This window comes from Orcinus orca, chromosome 17 (genome assembly GCF_937001465.1).
Source record: "Orcinus orca chromosome 17, mOrcOrc1.1, whole genome shotgun sequence".
NCBI lineage: Eukaryota > Metazoa > Chordata > Mammalia > Artiodactyla > Delphinidae > Orcinus > Orcinus orca.
Genome location: NC_064575.1, coordinates 84642653 through 84667510, shown reverse-complemented (window position 1 = coordinate 84667510; position 24858 = coordinate 84642653). Strand labels below are relative to the sequence as shown.

The window sequence follows — 24858 nt, the reverse complement described above, 5'->3', positions numbered from 1 at the left end:
GTTAATCTAAGCCACGTACACCACATTCAGTCATGTTATAGTTCAGCGTTCCTTCTCTTCTCTGTCTTAATTTCTGGTCTTTAAAACATTAAAGCAGTCTGGTGACTTTAAGGGCCTCAGGTGGTAGAATCCAGTGTTTTACAAAATCACCCCTCTAGACTGTGCAGTCTCCCTGGGAAATGGCACAGTCGTGCTGATTCTGGGCAGCTCACGGTTTGAATGAATGCTGGCGGTGTGGTCTGAAGAGCATGGCACTCACGGCTTTGCACCTCTGTTCCAGGCTGGCCAACAGCGAGAAGCAGGGCGTTCGGACCCACGCCGTCTCTGTGTCAGGTAAGAGGCCACACGGGCGTCAGGCAGAGGGGCCCACCACGGTGGTAGGAAATCGCCATGTGTTAGACATCTGCTCATTTTTATTAGGATTACTTCTTTCTAGAATAGCTTACAAAAATTAAACATTAAAATTGTTAATAATTTTACCATCATGAAATAGGTTTAAATATAGCTCACTGATTTTTTTAATATGAGACATACGTGTATAATACTAGATTACTCACAGGATTGTATAGAATTCCAAGTTATTTTTCAGTTTTAATTCCATGTTAATTATATTTAGAGTGAAAATTTTTACTTTTGAAACTGCAATTATAACTTATCTTTGTAATGCAGCAGAAATTAACAATATACTTTGTATATTTATTATTTTTTGAAGTTCAGGAAATGTGAAACTTTTTTAAACAGCTTTTGTCTTTAACAATTAACATAAAACAGTGTTTGAATATTGTTCTTTTAAAAATATAGTTAAGATGTTGACATAAGCATTATCTTAACTATTTGCTGGTGTGATGAGTGTGGTGTGCTTTCCTTGGTATGTTTTCAAAGTACATGTGCCTTTTTTCCCCATTTAAAAATGTGAAAAATAGAGGACAGGTAGGGAAAAAGCAAAAAGCATCTTCTGTGGACCCAGGTGTGGTATCTTAAAATATTGATACATATACTATACGTGTATATTTATACATGTATGCGTATACATGTATATCCATACACACACATATATGTTCTTATGTGTGTCACATTTCTAAAATATAGCTTCCTAAAACTCTAGTATCTGACAATCTGACTTAGAAGAGATCTAATTCCTGTTAGTTTAATTTACCTTGAGTTGATTTTTACCTAAAATTTAGTTTTGTGCTTTTGCCTCGTTGATGACTGAATTATTTTCTAGTGTTCCAGTGCACAAATAGAATTGCTTATTTTTTTTTATTGTCCTCAAACTTCTCACAGCCCCCTTCTCGAGAAATATCTGTGCTTGTATCCATACGCTTAGCAAAGATGCTCCAGTGATGAACCGCGTGGGGCAGGTGTGTGTGGGCCGGAGCACTGTGGCGCAGGAAACTGATCCCTTCCTGCTGGGGGAGAGTGCTGTTAAGGCTGGAGCTGGTACTGCTGGGCAGTGCCAGATGCCTGGCGGGCTGCAGGTTTGCCGGCACACACACCGCCTCCACTGGGCTCTCCAAACCCCTGCGGTGACACGGGGCCGCCAAGCGCGCTCATGTCCCGTCTGTGGCGGAGCAGGAGGTGGAGCAGGCAGAGAGCAGGCCCTCTGGCGGGGCGAGAGGGGCCACCCCGTGCCGGAGCGGCGAGGTGGTGAAGGACCCTGTCAGTCGCTGGGCATCAAAGGCTGTTCTGTGGCGTGTTCCATGGAAGAGGCGAGATTGAGCCAGCTTTGAGCAATTCGTAAGTGCTCTCCCCCTCTCCTTGCCAGACGGGAAGCAGGCTTGGGAGTGAGGCCCAGGAGGCACTGGTGGCCCTCACCACCATGGCTGCCGCACGCGTGCTTCACAGCTGCTCCGCGTGATGCAGAGCTGACGCGCCCTGTTGTGCGCATCGTGACTCCAGCTAGTGATGAAAACACAGCAGGCCTCGCAGAAGCTTCAGGTCTTGTTCCTTCCATTTCCTGGCGTCTTCAGAGGAGGTTTTTCACAGCTGCTCCTCACAGCACCTGCCGGTATCACCTCTCCCGGCCAACCCCTCCTTTCTGAGTCCGCCTTCCTTGCTTCTCCCTGGTTATCCCTTGGCTAGAAGTTCATGCTTCTGCCCCTTCTCCACAGTAGCTGCCTGATGGCTACCACCTTTACTGAATTTAAATAGGCACTTCCCTGGGCAGGAGCTCCAGGAATGACTCACAGTCCGTCAGAGAAGTTTCGGCCCCTCAGCTCAGCCCCCCGAGGCCTCCCGTGGTCTGTGCACGGCCTGCCTTGCCAGCCGTCCCCCACATTGCTCTTCAGCCAAACAAAGTCGGGCGTCCAGCCCTCCGCCCCGCCTCCTTCCCTCTGTCCTTCTGCTTGAGCTGTTCCACCGTCCGGCACGTCCTTTCCATTGTCACTTGTCAAGGTCTTCCGTTCTTTAGAGTCAGCGATGCTGTTTCACACGTGACCACCGCTTTGGTGGTTCACCGAGACAGGCCAGGAAGAACTCTCCGCGTCTTGTGGATATTCCGTGACAGGCCTGACTTCCTAGATTCCTGTTGACCCTTCGTCAGCCCGCCTATGGCTTGCTCCCTTTTGTGGAAGTGGACTCACAGTGTGCTTTATTTGTGTCTTCCACAAAGACTAGAGAAGAACATATCAGCAGCCTGGCCAGCCAGGAGCTGTGTCTTGCACGTCGCCCATAAGTTATCAAGTTGACACCAAGAAAGCCGGTACTGTTGCTAAACCCCGGGGTTTTTCCTTACCTAGCAGCCTGGAAACCCGGCACCGCGTGTGTGTGCCACTGACACTGAGGGGAGACCACCGCCCCCCCCAACCCCGGACCCTGCAGAGCGCTGCGTCTGTCTCCCGCTGCAAGCTGATCTGTCTCCAGGCTGGTGGGCGGTGGCTGAGGCTCCGTCTGTGTGCCGGCCGTGATGACTTGTTTTTCTGTCAGGGTCCATCTCGTTTGGCCCCAGCAAACCCTGCACGGTGGATACTACTCCAGTTTTATGTTTCCCGTTTTACGGTAATTCCGTCCACAGATACATCTGAGTCCCTGCTGCATGCCAGGCACTGTTCCAGATGCTGGGTGCGATAGTGAACAAAGCCAGGCCCTCCCCTTGTGGAGCTGGCGTTCTGTGGAGGAGACAGACGGCCGCTGAGTTAAAATAAAGCCGGCAAATGGAGAGCGAGGGGTGGGACTGTTTAAAGCTGGGGTCAAGAGGAGTCTCTTTGAGCAGGTGACTGAATGCACACAGTGCGCAACAGTGAGCGCTGAAGCAGGGACTTGGCAAACCCAGTGCCAGCCAGAGTGGCAGACAGCAGGGCAGGCTAGGTCACACACAGCTAAGAGGGGACGGGTCTCTATTAGGTTCTCAGCGTGCTGTGCACAGCATTAGGTATTATCTCGTTAATCCCTACGACGATCTCACGAGGTCTTTGTCGTCTCCCCATTTCACAGACAGGAGGAAAGAAATTCAGAAAGGTGAACACACTTGTTCAGTGTCACACAACTTGGAAATAATGGAGCTAGGATTGAACTCAGGTCATTATTGTCCTCTAGGCTATATTGCCTTTCAATAGCAATGTAAGGAAGGTTACCCCAGGTACAGATGAAGAATCACTTTGGAAGATGGAGAAAGTGGGACTTGTCTGATTCCCCTATTTACATTCATAACTGAAAAGTTCTTACCTGATCTTCAAGGCTGGCTTCAGATGCCGCCACCTCCTAGAAGCCTTCCCTGGCTACTCCAGGACTCTTCTTCCTCGGAGTTCTCTAGCCCACCGTATGTCTCACTATTGTGGATAGTCTTTAAATAGATGTAATGATTTTAGAAACCTTCTTGTCCACTAGACCCTGACCCCATCATAGGCAAAGATGTGCTTTATTTGTCGTTTATTGTCTGGGACATAGTGCTTAGTGATTGTATTCAAATGAGTTGGATGCCCGATCAAGGTACGGGGAGGTGCTGGGACTTGGAGGAATGCACTCCACGCGTGGAAACAGGAGGAGGAAAGGCAGGGACCCCCCAGAGCGAGCAGTGACCTTGAGAGTTGCTGGACTCTCAGACGCTTGCTGTGAGCTGGTCACTGTGAACTGTTCTGGATGCACTCCTAGGTGGTTTGGGGTAAGGGGCATGGAGGCCAGCAAGCAGGAAGAATGGGGGTCTAGATGCCTTCAGACAGTTCTCAGCTCATGATGACGGGGTACCAGGCCCTCCTTCCAATCTCATTGTAGGAGGAAATGTAGTTATCAGATCATCTCCAGTAGGGGCACAGTTACAGTTGATGTTGAATACATGCAGAGTTTATCTCTGAAACCTAGACAAAATTTCTCTATAAAAATAAGTATAAGGTTAACAGATTTACAAAAATATCTAGCAGAATAGCGCATTTCCTTGGGCACATTTCTCTGAGGGCCTAGAGTAATTTTTTTTAGCCTCAGTGTAAGTTTTTAGGAAACGTGTAAGCACACGTTCTGGAGCTCAGTTAGAACTATAGTGGAGAGGCCGTTGCTTGTACTACAGACAAGGGGTCTGTAAGTGGTCAGAGAGAGGGGTGCCAGGATCGGGGCGGGGGGGGAGGCGTGCTTGAGCCACGTTCGTGTTGGTGAAGATACCCCAGGAATATAGGTATTTCTGAGGAAAATCAATGAATAAAGCTGAATTTTAAATATTTCAAAGGTTTAAACTTTGGTTTTTGTTTGGTTGGTTTTTGTGTTTCAGGGTTCTGTTTCATTTTTTAATAACCAGGCCCTTAATCAAGCAGTAGGGCCTTAAGTGTAACAGAAACACAGGTAACGCGTGACGGCCACTGCACTGTGCACGTGGCCCTTGTCACACGTCTGGGTTGTAGTAGTGGGACGGAGATCAGAAGACGATTTTCTCTCTTGTGTGTCTGTCATGACAACCAGTGCAATGACCTCTTTCTTTCGTTAGAAATGTTTGGTTCGATTGTGTCTGCTGAGCCCTTCGTTGATGATCAAATGCACCACTTTGTGATGATACTTTTTCAGTATTTATTATAAATTTAAAAAAATGTTTTTTTACTCTATAACAGATTCTTCTGGTTTAGTTAATCATGCAACATCATTCCAGTTGTTTAAGATTACCTTTAGGTTTCTCAAGTTAGTGACTAAAAATTGTTCTAAACGAAAATAAACTTAGCAAAATAAATGTTACTTGCGTTAAGCTGCTTCATTACAAATTCTAAAGCAGTTACTTTAATTTCTTTTTTGAGATTGAAGTTTCATGTTTTATTTGTTGAAAAGAAAGAGGTCATGTCAGCTAATCAGCTTCAACATACATAAATGCAATTCCCAAGCCTCTGAGTGCAGGGTTTAAAGAAGAGCTGACAAGACCAACTCATTCACAAGTACTGAGGGAGGTTCCTTGAATGTCTGGGTAAAGTTGGGTTCTACTGAATACAGGCTGACCACCCAAGTGGCCCCACTCTGGGGGCTTACCGGCCCATTTAGGATGGGTCCAATAGACTGATTTTGGAATATTTTACTCTAAGAGTCAGGATAGTTTAATTGCATTTATTTAAGCATTCTGTTTGTACAGTGAAAATGGGAAGTAACTCTTTCTAGGGAAAACTGTGCATTTCTGTTATCAAGCAGTTTCTTTATATATGCAAAAGTAGTTTGTAAACTGTAAAGTTCTATAAAATATAAAGTGGTATATGTATAGTCCATAATAATTATTTGCATTTTTCCCCCTTTTTTTCTCACAGTCTCTGAAACACTAGGTCTGTTATTCATTCATTGCCCTGCCACTGCTTTGTAAATATAAGTACTGATAGTTATTTACATGTGACTGAGGCTCAGGGATTGTGCCAGGCATGTTCACAAGCACTGACTTGTTTGAACCTCGGGACAGTCTTCCTCATGTTTCCACTTTATAGATGGGCTGAGGTGACGAGGCCTGGCTCACGTAGCTAGCAGTGGCCGAGAGCCTGATGGAAACCCAGATCTGGGCTCCAGACCCATCGCCTTTCCATTAGACCACACTGAGTCATTGGAAAGCTTGAGATGTTCGTGTGTAGAAGGGAGGAGTAGTTTTGGCAGGGTCTGAGTCTGATTTCAGGGTAGTTTTCTCCCATTTATCAGGAATAGCATAGTCCTGACTCATTTCTGACTGTTCTGTTGGAATCCACAAGTCTGCCCTGTATTGAAGTTCGAAAGAGTTTCTCTTGTCTGGTTTACATCCTAGTTTCACTTTTGATAATGCTGATTTAGAAGGTAGTCTCTGTCTGCGCTGAAAGCTTGATTTAAATGAAAGCTTTTAGAGATTTTTTTTAAGTGCCCTAATAGAGTATTGTCGCCTAGTACATGTGAAGTTAAGTTTTGTAAATTATATGCTTTATGAAATGATTTAATCAAATTAATGCTGCTGGTGATTTTTACGTGCACCGAGTCGTACGTATTGGGGGTTTGACATGTTCATAGTACCTGGCTTACTGGAAATTCTTTTAATTCCATCTAGCGGTCTGTAGTCAGTCTGGCGTTAGGAGAGACGTTCAGCCGTCTCTAACCGGGTAGGGGCAGGGCGGTTGATCGTGTTGCACGTGAACAAGGAAGTGATCATGAAAATACACCATCACCACCACCCCACCACCACCCCCGCCGTGCTACTTCCTTCATCCTAGCCCCCCTTCTCGCACCGTTGTCACAGCATCTGAACTCTGTTTGCCTCTTTGGAGATTTGAGGGTGCTCCTTGATGATGTCCCTCACCTCTCTGGCTCCTAAGGGAGTTGAGAAGAATACTCTGGAGTCACATGGGCGCTGAAGCATCTACGTCATGTGTTGTAGAATAACACCCAAGAAGGACCCGGAGCCAGATGGCTTCCTGTTCCTCACCCTGGAATTGGACTGAACCTCTCAGCTGCAAGCCTGGAGACAGGCAGACACTTGTAGGACCCCCGGGGGGAGTAGCCTGAGACACTTGCAGATGAAAAAGAGCCCGAGTGAGATTGGAGCAGTCATGAGCACAACAGAAACTTAAAGAGGATATTTACTCCTGGAAACTCTTTCCAGGCCACATGGATCCGTCCTCTTAGTCCTGTGAACTTGGCGTCCAGACTAGAGCGTGACCACCCCCTCCTAATAGCCTCCGCATAGCAAGGGACAGCGCGGCGCTTCCCTCACTAGAGCACTTTGAGCAAGGGTGCATTTTTGTCTGTATGAAAGTGTGCTTCACGATGGCCAGTGTTTGGGTTTATTTAGCTGATGAACCATCTTAATCCTCTTGCTAAACTTATTAACACATTAATAAATAAACTTTAATAATCTTCTTAAAACTTATTACTACAAGAAGCCCAAGTATCGTCTTGTTAAACATAAAAACAGATATTGCTAACATCTGAAGACCCAGTTTTCTTTTTTCCCCCTTCACAGAGAAAAATTTTAAAGGAAGGCTTGAAACTTTTAAAATATAAATTCTGGAATTTGACCTCACGGGTTTCTAGTAGCATGTCATGGCTTCATCATATTGTGGAGTTTGTTAAAATCAAACTGCATGAGTCAAGATAAAAGGCATTTGATATTTTTACAAGCAAGAGGCCATGTGAATGGGTGGATATCGTCATGCTTTTGAATTCTTAGCTTTTTAACTCTTCGTCATGGGAGGCTCCAGACGCACACAGAAGCAGAGAGAGTAGATTGGGTAGCGATCTTCCAGGCTCATCACCCAGGTTCAGCAGCTGAAAACCAGCCACACCTCACCTCTGTCCCCAGCCACACAGACACACACTCCCCACAGATGGTCTCAAGCGCCTTGAAGGCATATTCCTCTGTAAACATTTCTAAAAGATAAAGACTTTTTAAAAACAACATTACTACACTGTAAGAACGTTCACAGTAATTCCTTAATACCAGCTGTCCGGTCAGTGCTCGGATTCCCTGGTTAAGGCATTTTCACACTTGGTGTCGTCCAGTCTGGGGTCAGACAAGTAGGGCTGGGTGAACTTGGCTGTGTCTCCTGTCTCCTCCTGTCTCTGTGCACTGCCGCCCCCCTTCTTTTTTTCTTGATCGCAGTTTATCTGTTGAGGAAATCATGTCCTGTATGCTGTGCCCCACACTCGGCCTGGCCAAGTGCCGCTCCGTGGTGCTGTGTTGAGCGGGTCCCCCTCCAGCCCCTGTATTCCTGACTTACCTACAGCCTGGTCGTTAGGATTGAGAGGAGTTTGGTCGGATTCGGACTCAAAGATTTTGTTTTTACGAGCCCACGTGTAGGTGCTGTGTGACATCTGGCTGCTGTCTCTGTGACGTTAAGCCGATCCGTAGGTTCAGAGAGTCTGTGTTTCACCTCGTGGCTTTGGAGCTACTGATGTTTGTGCAGGAATTTTATTCGGGGCCACAGCATGGCCACGGGTGCATTCATGTCATCTTCGTTTATTTCGCTGTTATACTTCTTGTTTTTTGGCTGCGTTGGGTCTTTGTTGCTGCGCACGGGCTTTCTCTAGTTGCGGCGAGCAGGGGCTACTCTTCGTTGCGGTGCGCGGGCTTCTCATTGCGGTGGCTTCTCTTGTTGCAGAGCACGGGCTCTAGGCGCGCGGGCTTCTGTAGTTGTGGCTTGTGGGCTCAGTAGTTGTGGCTCGCAGGCTCCAGAGCACAGGCCCGGTAGTTGTGGCGCACAGGCTTAGTTGCTCCATGGCATGTGGGATCTTCCCAGACCAGGGCTTGAACCCGTGTCCCCTGCATTGCTGGGTGGATTCTTCACCACTGCGCCACCAGGGAAGCCCCGCTGTTACACTTCTAAAGACAGCCTCCGCTCATCAGCTGTTCAGTTGCCCTGAGAAATGGGTGACTGAGAAGTACGTTTGCCATGCCCTCCCCCTCCCTCTGTCCCCGCCAGACCTCCCTGCTGCTCCTTGGCCAGTGCCCCAGGCTCACCTCTGCTCTGGAAAGCTTTTAGCAAACGACTCCTTCCATATTTAGAGGTGCAGCCCTACAGGAAAGCACTCCCTGTCCTGCGTCTGCTCTGAGTTTTTTCTCCATGGCACTTACATGTCGATGTACCACACGGTTGACTCACTTAATCGTCTTTTCCCCAACCCAGAATGTAAGCTCAACAAGGGAAGAATGGGGGGGGGCTGTTTCAGTGCTGTAGCCCCAGCACGTACACAGTGTGCTGTTAGCTCATGGTAGGTGTTTACAAACATAATTAAAGTAGTCATCTTGGATAAAATAAAGGAAGGGTCCTAACACTTTTTTTAATGGTGTGGATAATATTCTTGTTATTACTCAAAAAAAGTTATGCTATATTTTTAAAAAAGTATTTGGTTTTTAAGTTAATATGAAGAATAGTCATTACCTTAGTTTAGAAATAAGATAAAAAATTGAAAGGTCGGAATAGCTTTGCGCTTTTGGAGCGGTTGTCCTGTGCCGGGTGCCCTGGGAGTTCATGGATCCTCTCTGCATCTCTTTACTTGAGGAAGCTTCTGTTACTGCCTCATTGTACGAATAGGAAAACAGAAACAGAAGTTGGGTAACTTTTCTAATGTCATGGGGTGAGTAGTGGAGCCAGAATCTGAATCCAAATAGAGATTTTTGTATATTTTATTTTTCCATAATTTCACACATGGTTGTAAGAATAGTAAAGTGAAGTCTCATATGTTCTTTACTCAAATTCACTATGTCTCTATTTTGGCCCACTTGCTTTCTCCTTCCCTCTACTTTTTTTTTTTCTTTTTTAAGATTGAAGTATAGTAGATTTACAATATTGTGTTAGTTTCCGGTGTAAAACAAAGTGATTCAGGGTTTTTTTTGCAGATTATTTTCCACTATAGGTTATTACAAAATAGCGAGTATAATTGCTGTGCTATACAGTAGGTCCTTGTGGCTTATCTGTTTTATATGTAGCAGTGTGTATCTGGGCATCCTGTACTGCGAACTTATCTCCCCACGTCCCCCTTTGATAATCATAAGTTTGTTTTCTGTGTCTGAGTCTATTTGTTTTGTACGTAGATTCATTTGTATTATTTTTTAGATCCCACATAAAAGTGATATCATACAGTATTTGTCTTTCTCTGTCTGACTTGCTTCGTGTAGTATGATAATCTCTGGGTCCATCCATGGTGCCGCAAATGGCATTATTTCATTCTTTTTTATGGCTGAGTAATATTCCATTGTATATATATGTACCACATCTTCTTTATCTATTTCTCTGTCGATGGACATTTGGGTTGATTCCATGTCTTGGCTATTGTAAATAGTGCTGCTATGAACATTGGGGTGCGTGTCTCTTTTCGAATTAGAGTTTTCTCCAGATATATGCCCAGGAGTGGGATTGCTGGATCATATGGTTGTTCTGTATTTTATGTTTTTAAGGAATCTCCACACTGTTCTCCATAGTGGCTGTATCAATTTACATTCCCACCAGCAGTGTAGGGGGAGGGTTCCTTTTTCTCCACACCTTCTCCAGCGTTTAGTATTTATAGACTTTTTGGTGATGGCCATTCTAGCCAGCGTGAGGTAATATACCTCACTGTAGTTTTGAATTTCTCTAGTAATTAGCAATGTTGAGCATCTTTTCATGTGCCTGTTGGCCATTTGTGTGTCGTCTTCTTCTTTTTTTTTTTTGAAACATTTGAAAGCAAGTTGCAGACATGGTATGCCCCTTTACTTATAAATGTTTCAGTGTGCATTTCCTAAGACCAAGGACATCCTCTTACACAGTCACAGTGTCTTTACCAAAACCAGGGAATTTGACTCTGATAGAATGCTCTTATCTAATCCACAGTCCGTGTTCTTGTTTCATCTCAATGACCCCTATAGCTGTTGCCCCTCCACCCCATCCGGAATTCCATCCCGCCTGGCACAGGGCACTGTTTTCGTGTTCTTAACCGATAAAACACAGGGAGCTGCCCTCTGGAGTCATCACACAGGAAATTGAGTGTGTGCTAAGGGGGGAAGATGGAACAGTGCACATTGTTGGGATAACAGCACACCCCGTGGGAGCGTGACCACGTTGTCTGTTTCAGTTCTTCTCATTTCTGTTCCTAACTGATGGCCGTAAGTTGTTGCCGTCTTCATCCTGACCCTGCTCTCCCTGGGCCCACACCTGGAATCCTTACCTTTCTTGATGGGACCCTGTGGATCTGCAGTTAAGTTGTGCATGCCCACTGCATCATTTCTGTCACATGGTGTCACCGCTGCATTTTAAAGGGCTGTACATCCCTTGTTTTGACTCTAGTTTGACTTGTCTGCTCTTGCCCTTAGCGTACTGCAGTTGTTTCTTCTCTGTTCTACTGTCCTGGGTGCTTGTTCATCCAGCAAGTGCCTCATAAAGAGAGAGTTGACTTTCAAGTGAGTTTGCAGCACATGAATGAGAGTGAATGAACAAAGGATGCTGGTAGGCGGGGGAGGGGCTTTGCAACCTATGTATTCAGATGTCTTTATGTTTTTTATGTTAAGGCAGTTTATTTAAGGTATACACTTAAGGTCTGTGTCTTTGCTGATGATTTGGGGGAAAGTGCTTATAAAGCTCTTTCACAAATCAGGATCTGCTAGTTTTCTGCAATTCTTTTCTTTGTGGTTGAATGTTAGATGTTCACAAGAATCTTGACTTATCTATTGGTCTTTGTTGTTTGTCTCATTTCATTTTGTTTCAGTTGTGTTATTTGTAAAGGTATCTGTACCTTTACTTGGCTGGCTTTGTAAAGGCTTAGCTGGCTGACTCTCTTTATGTCTTGCTAAAACTTTCTGTGTCTAATCTTTCCTAAGAGGGAAAAGTGCATTTTAAAATATTAATATGTTTCTTAAAACTCAGTTATATTAAGAAATCAAGTGTGCCAGTAGTCACATAAAAGAATTGCAATTTTGTATTTGTTTTTATTGATATGCCTTAAAATATAAGTTTGCTCTTGTATTAAAATGTGTTTGTTTTTCTCTTTCCTCCTCCTGCCTCTTTATAAAGGAGTCAGTCACTGCCAACATAAAGTTAAGAAAGCTAGGCGCTTTCTCCCTTTGGTCTTCTGTTCCCACGAACCTCCTTCTGCGGGTACTGCACTCATCTTTGCACAGACTCTTACTAACCACAGCGCCCCAGGCAGCAGCCTAACCAGATGCTTGTAGATTACCCTGAGCGGGAGTGCCTGTCCTGGGGGTCCGTGAGTGCTGTCCACTGCCGGAAGCGGTGCTGTGGGCCGCTCTCCTCATGGAAGACTATTGCCCGTTTGCTGGTTTTTAAATGCGTGACAGGGCTAGAAGTCGCTTCCTGGCTTCCCCTGTGGGATCTTAGTGTTTTACCAAAGGGGCCGGCAGGTACCTTTGCCTCGTGGGTTTCCTGACCTGGCATGAGATTAATGGAGAAGGATGGTCCAAGTGAGCCCCAGGGGTCTGCCTTTCCTGCCTCGGGGCAGATACTCAGGGTGCTGCAGAGCAGAGGCCAAGGGGGAGAGTTTTCTAGCAAAGGGAAGATTATCTGTAACAATTGGAAGAGTCACTTCTACAAACACTGTATAACTGTAAGTGGAAGCTGGCCGCAGAGCCTCAGGTGCTGTACTCCTTGAGCTTCTTTGGAGAGGCTGGAATCCTGCGGAGGCTTGCTGAGGGCTGTTCCCTGCTTATTGTGTGGGGTACACGTCAATGACCCATAGTTTTCATTTCCAAGAGGATACAAATTCCTTTCGAGGCAAGTAGAGTCATTTTTTAACATTTAACTGTGAGGAGCAATCCAATCAGTTTTGCTTAATGCGGCAGAAAAGCACTTAAACTGCTATTTACTTGGGGTGACGTGTGGACCGCTGAAAACTCGCATTAATGCCCTTAAGTAAACATGCTAACTCCTATGATCTTCTTTTATCTTTTGAATTAGACTGGGGGGGTAATTTTTGTGTTTTCCTTACACTTTGATTTGCTTGTCATTTTAATAGCGTTTTCCCTCTCTCCCCCCTCCCCCTCCCCCCTCTCTCCCCCCTCCCCCTCCCCCCTCTCTCCCCCCCTCCCCCCTCTCTCCTCTCCCCCTTTCTTTGCATGCCACCCGGATCTGCAGATGAAATTAGTGGGGACGGTAATATTTATTTTCATGTTTGTGTTACTAATATAATTATTTATGGATATAAATATCATTCAGTATTTAATGAAAGGCAAAATGTGGCTTTGATCCAACAAAACAAGTATGAAGAAACCGTGGTGTGAGTCAGTGATCTCTTCAGAATTATGTAGGGCTTTGACATGGGAAGGGTAACTGTCAGTTTCTTTACCACATCTCAGTAGTAAGTTCAAGTTGTATCTATTCATAGCGAATTCTAGAGGTGAAGAAAAGTTGTCGAAATGGTATCATTCAGCAGTAAATGGGAGAAATTTGCACACTCCTCCACACATACGTAATAGTCATTTTCAGTTTGGGAGTGAGGTAGTGGAAAGGAAAGAAAGAAAAGTGATGTTTGAGAGTCAAACAGCCTAAAATAATTAGAGAACTACCAGCAGGAGTGATGATGAGTATTTCTCAGGCAGCTGAGGTTGTCACTCTCATAAACCAGAAATTTAGAAGCACGTGTAGTGTCTTGTTTTCCATTTCCTTTGTGTACTGCCTGCACGAAGCTTTGTGCTCTTACGATACGGAGTGAGGTTTATAAACTAAAATTAAAGGAGGTTGCATTTTTCCTCACGATTAAATGAAATAACGCTTTCACTGAAGAGTCCATCTGTGCTTGCGTGTGTGTCTGGTCGACAACTTGAGCACCATATGAGCAAAGTGCTTGCAGTCAGACGTCTGGACTAAACGTGACTTGGAAGGCGCCTTGCCTCCTGGGACTTCCAGCTCCAAGCCTCGTTTCCAGGCCGACTCCTTGGTGGTTACTGGGTGGGCGCCCCCGATGTGCGTGCGTGTCCTTCACCAGCAAGTCTCCTGGCAGGGGTTCAGAACATGATTGGTGTTCTCCTCGCTGTCGTGCGGGTGAGGACACGGGTGACCAGTCCAGGGCTGCTGGGTGAGTGGTCAGGTCCCAGGCTCCAGCCTCGCCCTGTCCCGTCACCAACTGGCCAGTTGGGTGACCTTGAGCAAAGCACTTCATCTCTGGAGTCTTCATCTGTAACAGGCCTTGATGGTTGTTGTGCGGACTACTGTGAAAGCATAAAAATGTCAACAAACGTGTATTAACGAGTGGTTATTAGCACATTATTTATCTAAAGAAAACATCGTGCCTTTTCCCCACATTTGAATTAGGGTGAGTAGTATTATCCCCATTTTACAGGTGAATAAGCTGAGACTTCCACAAACGAAGGCCTGTGGGCCAAATACGGCTCACCTCTGTTTTTGTATTGCTCCTGGAACTAAGAAACGTTATTACAGTTCTTAATGGTTGGGGGTAAAATCAAAGAATAGTACCTGGCATCAAAACTATGTGAAATTCAAATTTCTGTGTCCATCAGTAAAGTTTTGCTGGAACATAGTGACACGTTCACTCATGACGTGTCTGCCCACCCCTGCAATCTCAACAGCAGAGTTAAGTGGTTGCAGTGGAGACTTTGTGAGCCGTGAAGTCTAAGATACGTACTGTCAGACCTTCTGCAGAAAAAGCTGGCCGACCCCGGTGCAGGTCACAGAACACAGCGGAGCCCTTCCTGGCTTCCTGAAAGCCCTCCTGCCCCTGGCCCCCACAAGCTGGTCGCCACCTCCAGGGCTCACGGCAGGGTCACGTGTGCAGGTGTGGTGAGAAGCTGTGCTGGTGCTTGGTCCCACTGAACTGCTGAGCAATCCCGTGACTGTGCATGTGTTGCCCTGGGGGTGGTGCCTCATCAGGCCTCCTGAGGGCAGCAGGGCGCCGACCAGAGGCTGTCGTCAGAAGCGCTTGGTGTCAGGCCCCGAAGGGCAGGTGGAGGAGGTGGAGAGGGAATCACCTGGCCCGCCTCTTCCCCGCGGGGAGTGGTTGGCTCCTGAGAGCTTTGTGGTCCTGCAGGCTCCGGTGCACTTCCTTTTGTTTACAGCCGAGCGTCCACTGCTCTGTCCCTCTCCAGCTCGAAACTGACCCCTTCACGGTGACTCCGGAGGCTTCAGGCTCTTTGCGTGACGGAGCGTGACAGGCGTGTGTCACTGGTTTCAGTAGTGACTTCACTAGGCCTCTTTTCCTTTGTTTTAAAACGAGAACTTTGTACCTTTCTCTCCTAATTTCTGAGCTGTCAGTTTCTGCCCTTTTAACGTGTCTTCCCCTCATTTTTATTTTACCACGTATTGTGATACCAAACCTTTCAAATTACAGTGTTATCCAAGGTTTCAGAAGTCTCTGTCCATTTTTCAAAATGTTTACTTTGAAATATTTGACTCATGGTCCTAGAATTGTCTCCCAAGTGCACAGACCCAGTTAAGCCTTCCAGGGATGCCCATGTTGGGGGTGAAGTCCCAGAACATCCTTAGGGAAACACTCCGAGGTTTCGAAGCATCAGGTATCTGGTCTCACAAATAAAAGTCCCCAGAAACGTATTGGGAGATAGTAAAGAACGAAGCCCAGAACACGGCGGCCCAGGAGCTCTGCTGGAGCGCTGAGTGGCTGGGGACTGTGAGAAACTCAGGGTGCCTCTGGGTCCCCCAGCTTCCTGCCTGGGAAACAGGGATGATGATAACAGTACCACCATGTACCATGCCCCTGAGGATTAAATGACGATATGTGTAGTTGTTTGTGACGGTGTCTGGCGTTAGGGCGAGTGCTCCGTTAGCTGTCGTCCTGGTCAAGTGGAGAGTGCAGAGCTGCTTTCCTGTATTTGTGATGAGATCTTTGAACCTGTTTCCTTTTCCTTTATATTTTCCTTCTTTTATGTCATTATTTTGGGGGCCAGGTGGTTTCAGGGTGGACTCCAGTTTTTCAGGGGCCCTCGAGTATGTAAAAGTACCTTTCATCTCAGTGTCATACTGTCCCATAATCCTAAAAACCAGGAAGGAAAAAGGGAAGATAGAACCAAATCAGTATCAAGAATTCTTAGAGAAATATGCCGAGTATCCCCACTTGGAAAGCCCTATATAGAAGGTTACGGTAAAACCTTTGTAAGTCCACGTACCTTCAATAGTGTTGACCTTTCTGCATAAGAACCAACTCAAGGAGAACACAGCAGCAAAAGTTCACATGACGTCGCGGTACCCATAGCCACACCCACGTGTCGTCATGAGTAATGCCCAGGGAGCTTGGATAATCCCCTAAGTTTTTTTGTAGAATTCACACAGCACTGAAAGAAAAAAACTGCAGGCTTTCTCTTGTGATTGTGTGAATTAATGCAAGTGCATGCAACTTGGTTTTTCCCACGTCACTTTTGTGTGTTAGCCTCTGACACATGAGCCATTTTATTCTTACTCCTTGAAGCCGGTTCAGAGTCGGTATCCCTGCTGAGAGTTTTATAAGAAGAGGCCGTCTGGGAAGCGCTTACAGTCCCACCAGGAAGGCTCCTTCCAGAGGCCTCAGAAGGAGGGAACCAAGGAGCCTCCCACCTGTTTGTCACCTGTCCTGTGCAGGGCTGCACCACAACTTCACGTGCATCTCTGTAATCCTCACGACGGCCCCACCAGGTGGCCGTGCTCTCATTGGGCACGTGAGGGCACAGCTGAAGTGCAGACAGGTTCAGCGGCTCCTGGGGTGGAGCGGCGCCCAGACATGCAGCTGTGGCTGGCCTGGCTTCCTCGCCTCTGGGTCACGGGGAGCGCCGTCCCCTCCTGCACTGTTGAAGGGCACTCCTCCCTTTCGTTCAGCAAGTGCTTACTGGGTGCCTCCCGGGCCGGCCGGCCCTGGGTTGGAAACTGAGAACACAGCAGTAAACAAGGTACATACAGCAGGGCCCACTGCCCTGGGGGCTCTGCTCTGGATGGGGGTACACGGTTGACGAGGAACCAGAGGACCGCCAGAGGGTTGGTAGTGATGGGCCCTGAGCAAAACATGTCAGGCAACGTGATCGAGAGTGATGGGGGTGAGGATGGGTCTCTGAACAGGTGACACTCAGGTGGCAGATACCATTACCCACAGAGACGGAGGGACAGGCGGTCAGTGACCCCAACAGCCTTGGGAAACTTTGGTGCCCGCAGAGTCGATGGGTCCTCGATATCTCCTTAGTAGAGCTGAGAGCCAGGTGCAGGGGGTGTTGAAGATTCCGGAGCAAATCTGGTAGCAGGGCGGCAGAGGCAAGAGATCTGGGCAGTTTCACTGCCAGAATCCGGCCCCTCAGGGTCACCTAATGTGTTTGGCCTCTAAGGGTGTGTGCTTTGTGTGAAAGGGGGCAGCAAGGGTGGGTCTGTGGTTGCAGGAAATTGAGCCTTAGTTGCATGTGCTCTGAGGGAGGGGCGTGACGGGAGCTTTTCCGACTGCAGACAGAGTGAGTGGCTGAGTGTCCGTCTGTGGGGCCTTAGCCCCGGCACATTCCCCCGCTTAGCCCTTTCCTTGCCTCTGCCTTAACACCACCTCCATCCCAAATTGCATCTCACCTTACACAAAAGCAAGGCTCCCGGCCTAGGAACCATCACTCACTCTTCCTGGTGGTCACTGGGAACAGGATAGGAGGGAGAAATTTAGGAATAAAGAATGTAAGGTTTGGGGTAGATTAAATAATTTTTTTCTTTAATCCTGAAAGTAGTATTACCTATAAACATGTAAGAATAATATAAATTATCCACCTGGCATACAGGACTCACAAATAGGTAACATTTGCTAAATCTCTAAAGGAGAACCGATTTATTGACTTTACATTCTGCCAGTCGAATCTGTTTTTACTTTAATCACTTTTAATGATGATTATGAATTAAGAAATGAATTCTTGGGCTTCCCTGGTGGGGCTCAGTGGTTGAGAATCCACCTGCCAATGCAGGGGACACGGGTTCGAGCTGTGGCCCAGGAAGATCCCACATGCCGCGGAGCAACTAAGCCTGTGCGCCACAACTACTGAGCCTGTGCTCTAGAGCCTGCAGGCCACAACTGCTGAAGCCCGCGCACGTAGAGCCTGTGCTCCGCAACAAGAGAGGCCACTGCAGTGAGAAGCCCGTGCACCGCAATGAAGAGTAGCCCCCGCTCGCCGCGGCTAGAGAAAGCCCGTGCGCAGCAGCGAAGACCGAACGCAGCCAAAACTAAATAAATAAATTTTAAAAAAAAGAAGAAGAGGGCTTCCCTGGTGGCGCAGTGGTTGAGAGTCCGCCTGCCAATGCAGGGGACACGGGTTCGTGCCCCGGTCTGGGAGGATCCCACATGCCGCGGAGCGGCTGGGCCCGTGAGCCATGGCCGCTGAGCCTGCGCGTCCGGAGCCTGCGCTGCGCAACGGGAGAGGCCACAACAGTGAGAGGCCTGCGTACCGCAAAAAAAAAAAAAGAAGAAAGCAAGAAATGAATTCTTCCAGTTGCTCTTAGATTGGGTCTCAGTCGTTACCGTAGCAGTATGTAGAACCGTTGATATCTAGAGACCGTTAACTATATGTAGTGTCTATTTTCTTTGGTTTCTATAATTTTAATATCTGAATGGAGTAATAATGGCAGCACAGAAGAAAGAACTTTTAGTTCTTTAGCTTTTAGTTTCTCTGGGGTTAAATTTTGAAAACGATCTCTCTTCAGATGATAATTCAGGAAGTACTGCCCCTCCTTTCCTGGCCCATCAGCCTAAACCCTTGTGCATAGAGCTACTAAAGGTTTTCCTCTTTCCAGAAAGAGGAAGACAGACAAGAGCTGAGTGATTTTTCAGTGTAATTGTTATCCAAGTGAGTGGGTGTTTTCTACAAAAGGGGTTTTCCCCCCACTAATATAGTGGTGGGTCTTAAGTTGCTGCATTACTGAAAGGAATTAGTGGAAACATTGGAACTCCTTGACATTACGTCTGAAAAGAACTCATTTCAATGTGCTGTTCTGATTTTATTCTCTTTGGCACATCTTTTACCCTTTTGACATTAATGCATACTGTTTAAATATCTGAGTGAAAAGTTACAGGAGAGAAATTCCTGGGTTGCTTTCACTCTGAACAAATGAAGTAAGTTAGCCCAGTTAATCTCCTCAAAAGTCAGCCTGCCGTTTTGTTTTCTAAAGGAGAACATCCAGATTGTGCTGTGGAGTCTAACTATGAATGAAATCTAAGCTGTGTTCTGGAGGTACCGGTCTTGTTTGGAGAAATCCTGGTAGACAGCAGTGTGGTTTTAAACGTGTATTTGGTGTAGTTGAGGGAGAGCTTTGCAGTCAGTACCGCTTGGTGGGTTTGAATCGTGCAAACAGTTGTTTCATGTCTTTCTGTTTTCCACAAGGGCTTTCTCTGTTAGTCTCTTTGCTCTCTGAGGAACAGGTCTGTGTATTATGGCATGTTGGACCATGATGTCACTTTTATTTCCATAAATGACCCATGTGTGAGCAAAAATGGAGTAATAGTGTTTTAAGAATAATGTCAGCATGGTAGGGGGTTTAGGCAGATCATTTTGCCTTTTCAAGTTACATTAAAGGCCAGGGGGTTGAATATTTCACCTGTGTTTCCTTTCCTACAGAAACAGATGACTATGCTGAGATTATCGACGAGGAAGATACCTACACCATGCCCTCGAGTGAGTAGACTTTTAAATATCTCGTGTTTAAACGGTTTAGGTATTTATTGTCCTTTTAGAACTACTTTTAAGACCTTATTGAGTTAGTAACAGAAATATTCTTTTCAGCCTTTAGAATTCTGTACTGTATGTGCCCACTGCCAGGTCAGAAGCCTGAAACTCAAATATCTATAATAAGTCAGTTCACTTATGGGGTTTTTGTAATCTTGTTTTCTGGCTCTATGATAATATAACCTCTAATGATTAGAGCATTCCCTCTCTGTAGGAAATTAGTATTTGAAGTTAAATATGTATACTCACACATATATACAGCTCTTTGAATACACACATTTAATGAATTGCATTTCCCCTTTGAACTTTCATTTTTTTATTGCCCTTGACTAAGCAATTACAAAGAGCAGCCCGCGTCCAGTCCGTCCAGCTCCGAGTTGGAGGTGTGGGGAGAGAAGGGCTCTTCACTGACCACCCCCCACAGCAGCCTAGCAGTGTCACCCTCTGCTTCTCTCCGCTGTGCAGCTTGCTGGTGAAGAGAGTCTGGGAGCCCCAGCCCTTGTGGTGGGGTGTATATAGTCACAGCTCTTGAGTTGGAGACAACCTTGGAATTTCACTCAGGTTAAAAAAAAAAGTTAACCCTACCTCTTAAAGAGGCCCAATTAGGAGTCCACCTTACAGCCTCAGAGGCCTGATAATTCAACATCTGATGTCCTGGTTTCAGTAGAGCTCCATGTATTTGGAAAATAAATGTTTCAGGTGCTTTACCCTGTTGTGTAAATATTTTAAAAGTGGTTCTCAATAGATTTACCATATACATTGAGGAGAGTTACCAAAATAAAGAGAAACAGCCCAGCTCTCTCAGGCAAACATTATCCTGGGTGGACCCCTCCTTTCAAGAGCTCCCAGGTTAGTGATTTGAAACAGAGGCAAGACCTGAAAAACTTAAATGTGTTTACTTTGACTTGCAGTAGCAATTTGGAAAAATGTTTAAATTTAGGTTTAAAGTTTTGGTTAGCCAATTAGCCATTTGTACATTCCTGCAGAGTATCCACATTTTTATTCGTATATTTTCATAGTTGAGTGGTAAATGTCCAACATGGCTAACTTTTATCCAAACCCCACAAATACAGTTATCATACAGGAATTTATGGGATAGAAATGTAAAGCATGGTATATCACACTGAGTTAACTTGAGGATGTTACTTGCGTTTGGTGTTTGGTCCTCTTTTTTGACCCGTGTTGATAGTCAAAATATTTAAGAAAGTAAATATTGAAACGTACTCCCCGAGTTTGTTGTTGTTAACCTAATTGCTATTAGTTATTTCTAAGCAAGGTCTTCAATTTTTTTCTCTCTTAATTGCAATACAGAAAGCTATGGAATAGATGAAGGTAACAGGATTCCTTTAAAATAACTGCATTTGCTTGCAATTGCAACCGATGGAATGATAACGGGATGTTTCAGTTTTCAGTTAACTTTTATTTTAAAATTTTTTCATTGGTTTACTCATGCTGTTAAATCAATGGAACTACTAGCTAAAGTGATTTTAAAGAGGAAAATAACCTTCTAAAATTTGGGTTGAATTTTCTGTATGATTTATAATTTGACAAATTAGAAGAAATCAAAATACCAAGCAGTTAATTGGATTAGAATCATCCACTAGGTTCCTAGTGGGTATTTTCTTTCCATGTGTCTCAACAGCCTGCTAAATAATTGGTTTTGTATAAATCATAACAATTTAATACATTAATTTGAGGCACATGCTCTCAAAAATATAAAATACTTGTACTTTATTATGTGATACGTTCAACTTTGATTCCAAGTCATCTGATTTTGAAATCAGGTTTTAGAAGCTCCCTCTTTAAACTCTTTTAGCTCCGTGAATAATATAGATAGGATTATAATAAAGTGGAAAACTCTTAAACTTATAAAGCTACTCATGAGACAATTTTTTGTTCCCTCCATATTTACAGACTTTAGTTACTTGTAAAATAATTGCTTTAAATAACTGTTTTTTAGCCTTCATATATTAATACCTGAACTAATAGCTCATATTAATTAAACATACATAAAGTTGGAGCAATTATTTAGAAAACCATCAAATAGATAATCAGCTAAATCAGACATTCAAAACTATGAAAAAAATCTACCTTGTATAAAACTCCTCATTTTGGTAATTCAAGCAGTGCTGTAACAGGTACATAAATTCCTTTAAAAATACTGTTTAAGAGAATTCCACTCTGTTTAAAGCATTTTCATAGAATGATGTGCCACCGATGAAGTTTTTACTCATGGATGATGATGAAATGAGGTGTGTCCAGTGTTTTCTACACTGGGGATGTTGCACTGAAGTATCTTCTGGTGTGTGGATCATGTTTTGCAGCTAGGGACTATGAGATTCAGAGAGAAAGAATAGAACTGGGACGGTGCATCGGAGAGGGCCAGTTCGGAGACGTGCACCAAGGCGCTTACACGAGCCCGGTGAGTCCTGTCAGACAGCAGCCGAGCCGCTCCTGCTTACATGTAGGCTGCTCCTGTTCGTCTTCACGGGTCCTTAGTTCTTCAGGGTGTTTGCAGTTGTCCTTCATAAAGCTTATCACGCATGTCGACTCACTTGCTATTTTCAGAAACCAAAAACTGGCAAAATTAGCTCCTGAGAGCTGGGTCTTCTATTCGTTTTAGTCTTTCATCCAGCCTCTGTCATCAGTAATGGATTCCACAGATGATTGTTCCCTTGGGTGCAGTTGACAAATAGATAACAAACAGATGCAAAGTCAACAGCAGTTAGCCAGCATTCCCAATTACCTGCGTTCTCAAGAAAAGAACATTAATTTGCCCCAAGTTGCCCTCCAAAAGAGATCAGTGAATTTTTTTTAATGATTTATTTAAGAATCATCTCATTGAGATACAGTTCTCATACTGTGAAATTCACTCTGTTAAAGTGCACAGTTCAGTGGTTCTTTAGTATATTCACAGAGATGTACGGCCATCACCACAGTCAATTTTGGAACATTTTCTTTACCTCAAAAGAAACCCCATACCTTGGCGAGGATGTGGAGAAGAGGGAAGCCTTGTACACTGATGGTAGGAATGTAAATTGGTGCAGCCACTGTGGAGAACAGTATGGAGGTTCTTCAAAAAAGTAAAAATAGAACTACCATATGATCCAGCAGTTCCACTCCCGGGTATGTATCCAAAGAAAACAAAAACACTAATTTGAAAAGATACACGCACCCCAGTGTTCATAGTAGTATTATTTACAATAGCCAAGACATGGAAGCATCCTAAGTGTCCATCAACAGATGAATGGATAAAGAAGATGTGGTATGTATATGTATACAATGGAATATTATCCAGCTGTAATAAAGAATGAAACTTTGCCATTTGCAACACCATGGATGGACCTGGAGGGTATTATGCTTAGTGAAATGAGTCAAACAGAGAAAGACAAATACTGTTATGTTATCACTTATATGTGGAATCTAAAAAATAAATGAACCAATGTAACAAAACAGAAACAGACTCATAGACATAGAGAACAAACTAGTGGTTACCAGTGGGGAAAGTGGTTGGGGGGAGGGGCACGATATGTACGGGATTAAGAGGTGCAAGCTACTATGTATAGAATAAATAAGCAACAAGAGTATATTGTACAGCACAGGGAATATAGTCAATATTGTATGATAACCTTTTTTATAATAACTTTAAATGGAATATAATCTATAAAAATTTTGAATCACTATGTTGTACACCTTAAACTGATATACTATTATAAATCAACTATACTTCAGTTTAAAAGAAAGAAAAGACAAAAGAAGCCCCATACCTGTTAGCAGTCACTTCCCATTCCACCCTCTCCCCAGCCCTTGCCAATCACCAGTTTGCTTTCTCTTTCTCTAGAGTTGCCTGTTCTGGACATTTCATATAAGTGAAATCATACAGTGTGTGGCCTTGTATGATTGGTTTCTTTCCATTAGCATAATGTTGTCAGGTTCATCCACGTGGTAGCCTGTGTCAGTACTTCATTTCTTTTTATGGACAAATAACATCCCATTGTATGGATAGACCACTTTTTGTTTCGCCAGTCATCAGTTGATGGTCATTTGGGTTATTACCACTTTTTGGCTGTTATGCACAGTGCTGCTATGAACACTCGTGTACAAGTTTTTGTGTGAACATAGTTTTCGGTTCTCTTGAGTATGTGTGTCTAGGAGTGGAATTGCTGGGTCATCTAGCCACTGTTTAACTTTCTGCCGACCTGCTAAGCTTTTTTCCAAAGAAACTGCCCCAGTTTCAGTTCCTAGCAGCAATGTGTGAGGTTGCCCATTTCTCCACACCCCGACCAACGCTTGCTGTTGTATGTCTTTTTTTATTAGATCAGTAATTTTTCAATGACAGTTTAAAATAACAGTACATATATGTTCAAGAAACTATTTTTAACTAGAATAATGACAGTGAACAGAGATGGCTTTAGTAGGGATATAATAGCACAGATGATTGACCTTTTGTGACCCCCGATATGGAAACTGCAAATGGCAATTTTTCCCCCTGTGTCTCCTTATCTGTCAATTTTCCACATCCTTTACACATGCGCTAGGGATACATTGATCATTACTTTTATAACCGGAGGACTGTAAAAGTCTTTCCTTCGAGGAAAATAGATAATTGTTGTTAGAGATTCTGTTTTTTAAAGTTCAGTTTTGAAAGTTTTTACCCTTATACTTACATAAAACTATATCATTTATTATATATTTTTATCCATTATCTCTTTTTCCAGTTTTTTTTTTTTTTTAACTGTATCTGTATTGTTTATCTTCTTAATTCTCTTAACTCTGCTCTTGAGGCAAAATGCATTAGAAAGAGCCCTGGATCTAAATTTGATCAGAAGACCTAAATCTTAGACCTGGATCTACCTGACTGTGAGATGTAAGGGAGGTGAGGCTTCTTGATCTAAAGTATTGGACTTGAACCCAGTGGTCTCTGAGCTTCCTTACATCTCTAGAATTCTTAATAAGCAAGCATTCTGAAGTTCCTGGAGTACAGGGACTCACCAGGATCACACAGCTAACAGCAGGGCTGATAGACTTTATTTCAGTCACTTATAAGTAATTCATTTTAGTTGTAAAAATACAAGAAAAAATTTTTTTCAATATCCATAGTGTTTACTAAGTATTTGTTGAGTGAATCCCAGCCTCCAGGAAAATATCAGTGCTAACCTTTTTTGTTGAATGTCTTTCTGATACACATCGTATGTGAATGCTTGTTTATTTTGTTTTTCATGTGGGAATCTCATTTTATAGCCAATTCATTCCTCTAGGTTTCCGTTAAAAATCCTTTTTCCAGATTATGCTCTTTAGTGTTCTGTAAGATGTAATAACATTTTATTAGGGATTCTTAATAATTGGTC

General features: G+C 44.4%; 1 protein-coding gene across 30 annotated transcripts in view; it reads left to right on the top strand.

The window, feature by feature from the left end:
• Positions 1 to 24858, top strand: part of PTK2 (protein tyrosine kinase 2) — a 253025-nt gene that overhangs the window by 162828 nt on the left and 65339 nt on the right. For 10 of the 30 annotated variants that reach the window (XM_049700344.1, XM_049700341.1, XM_049700343.1 and 7 more), the window contains 6 exons: positions 281 to 333; positions 11892 to 11975; positions 12969 to 12986; positions 19403 to 19459; positions 20822 to 20842; positions 21835 to 21932. In XM_049700344.1, the coding sequence (XP_049556301.1) occupies positions 281 to 333; positions 11892 to 11975; positions 12969 to 12986; positions 19403 to 19459; positions 20822 to 20842; positions 21835 to 21932 (331 nt within the window). Of the gene's footprint in view, positions 1 to 280; positions 334 to 11891; positions 11976 to 12968; positions 12987 to 16703; positions 16724 to 19402; positions 19460 to 20821; positions 20843 to 21834; positions 21933 to 24858 lie in introns of those variants that run through there. The other 20 variants (XM_049700355.1, XM_049700352.1, XM_049700357.1 and 17 more) reach the window with 6 other exon arrangements.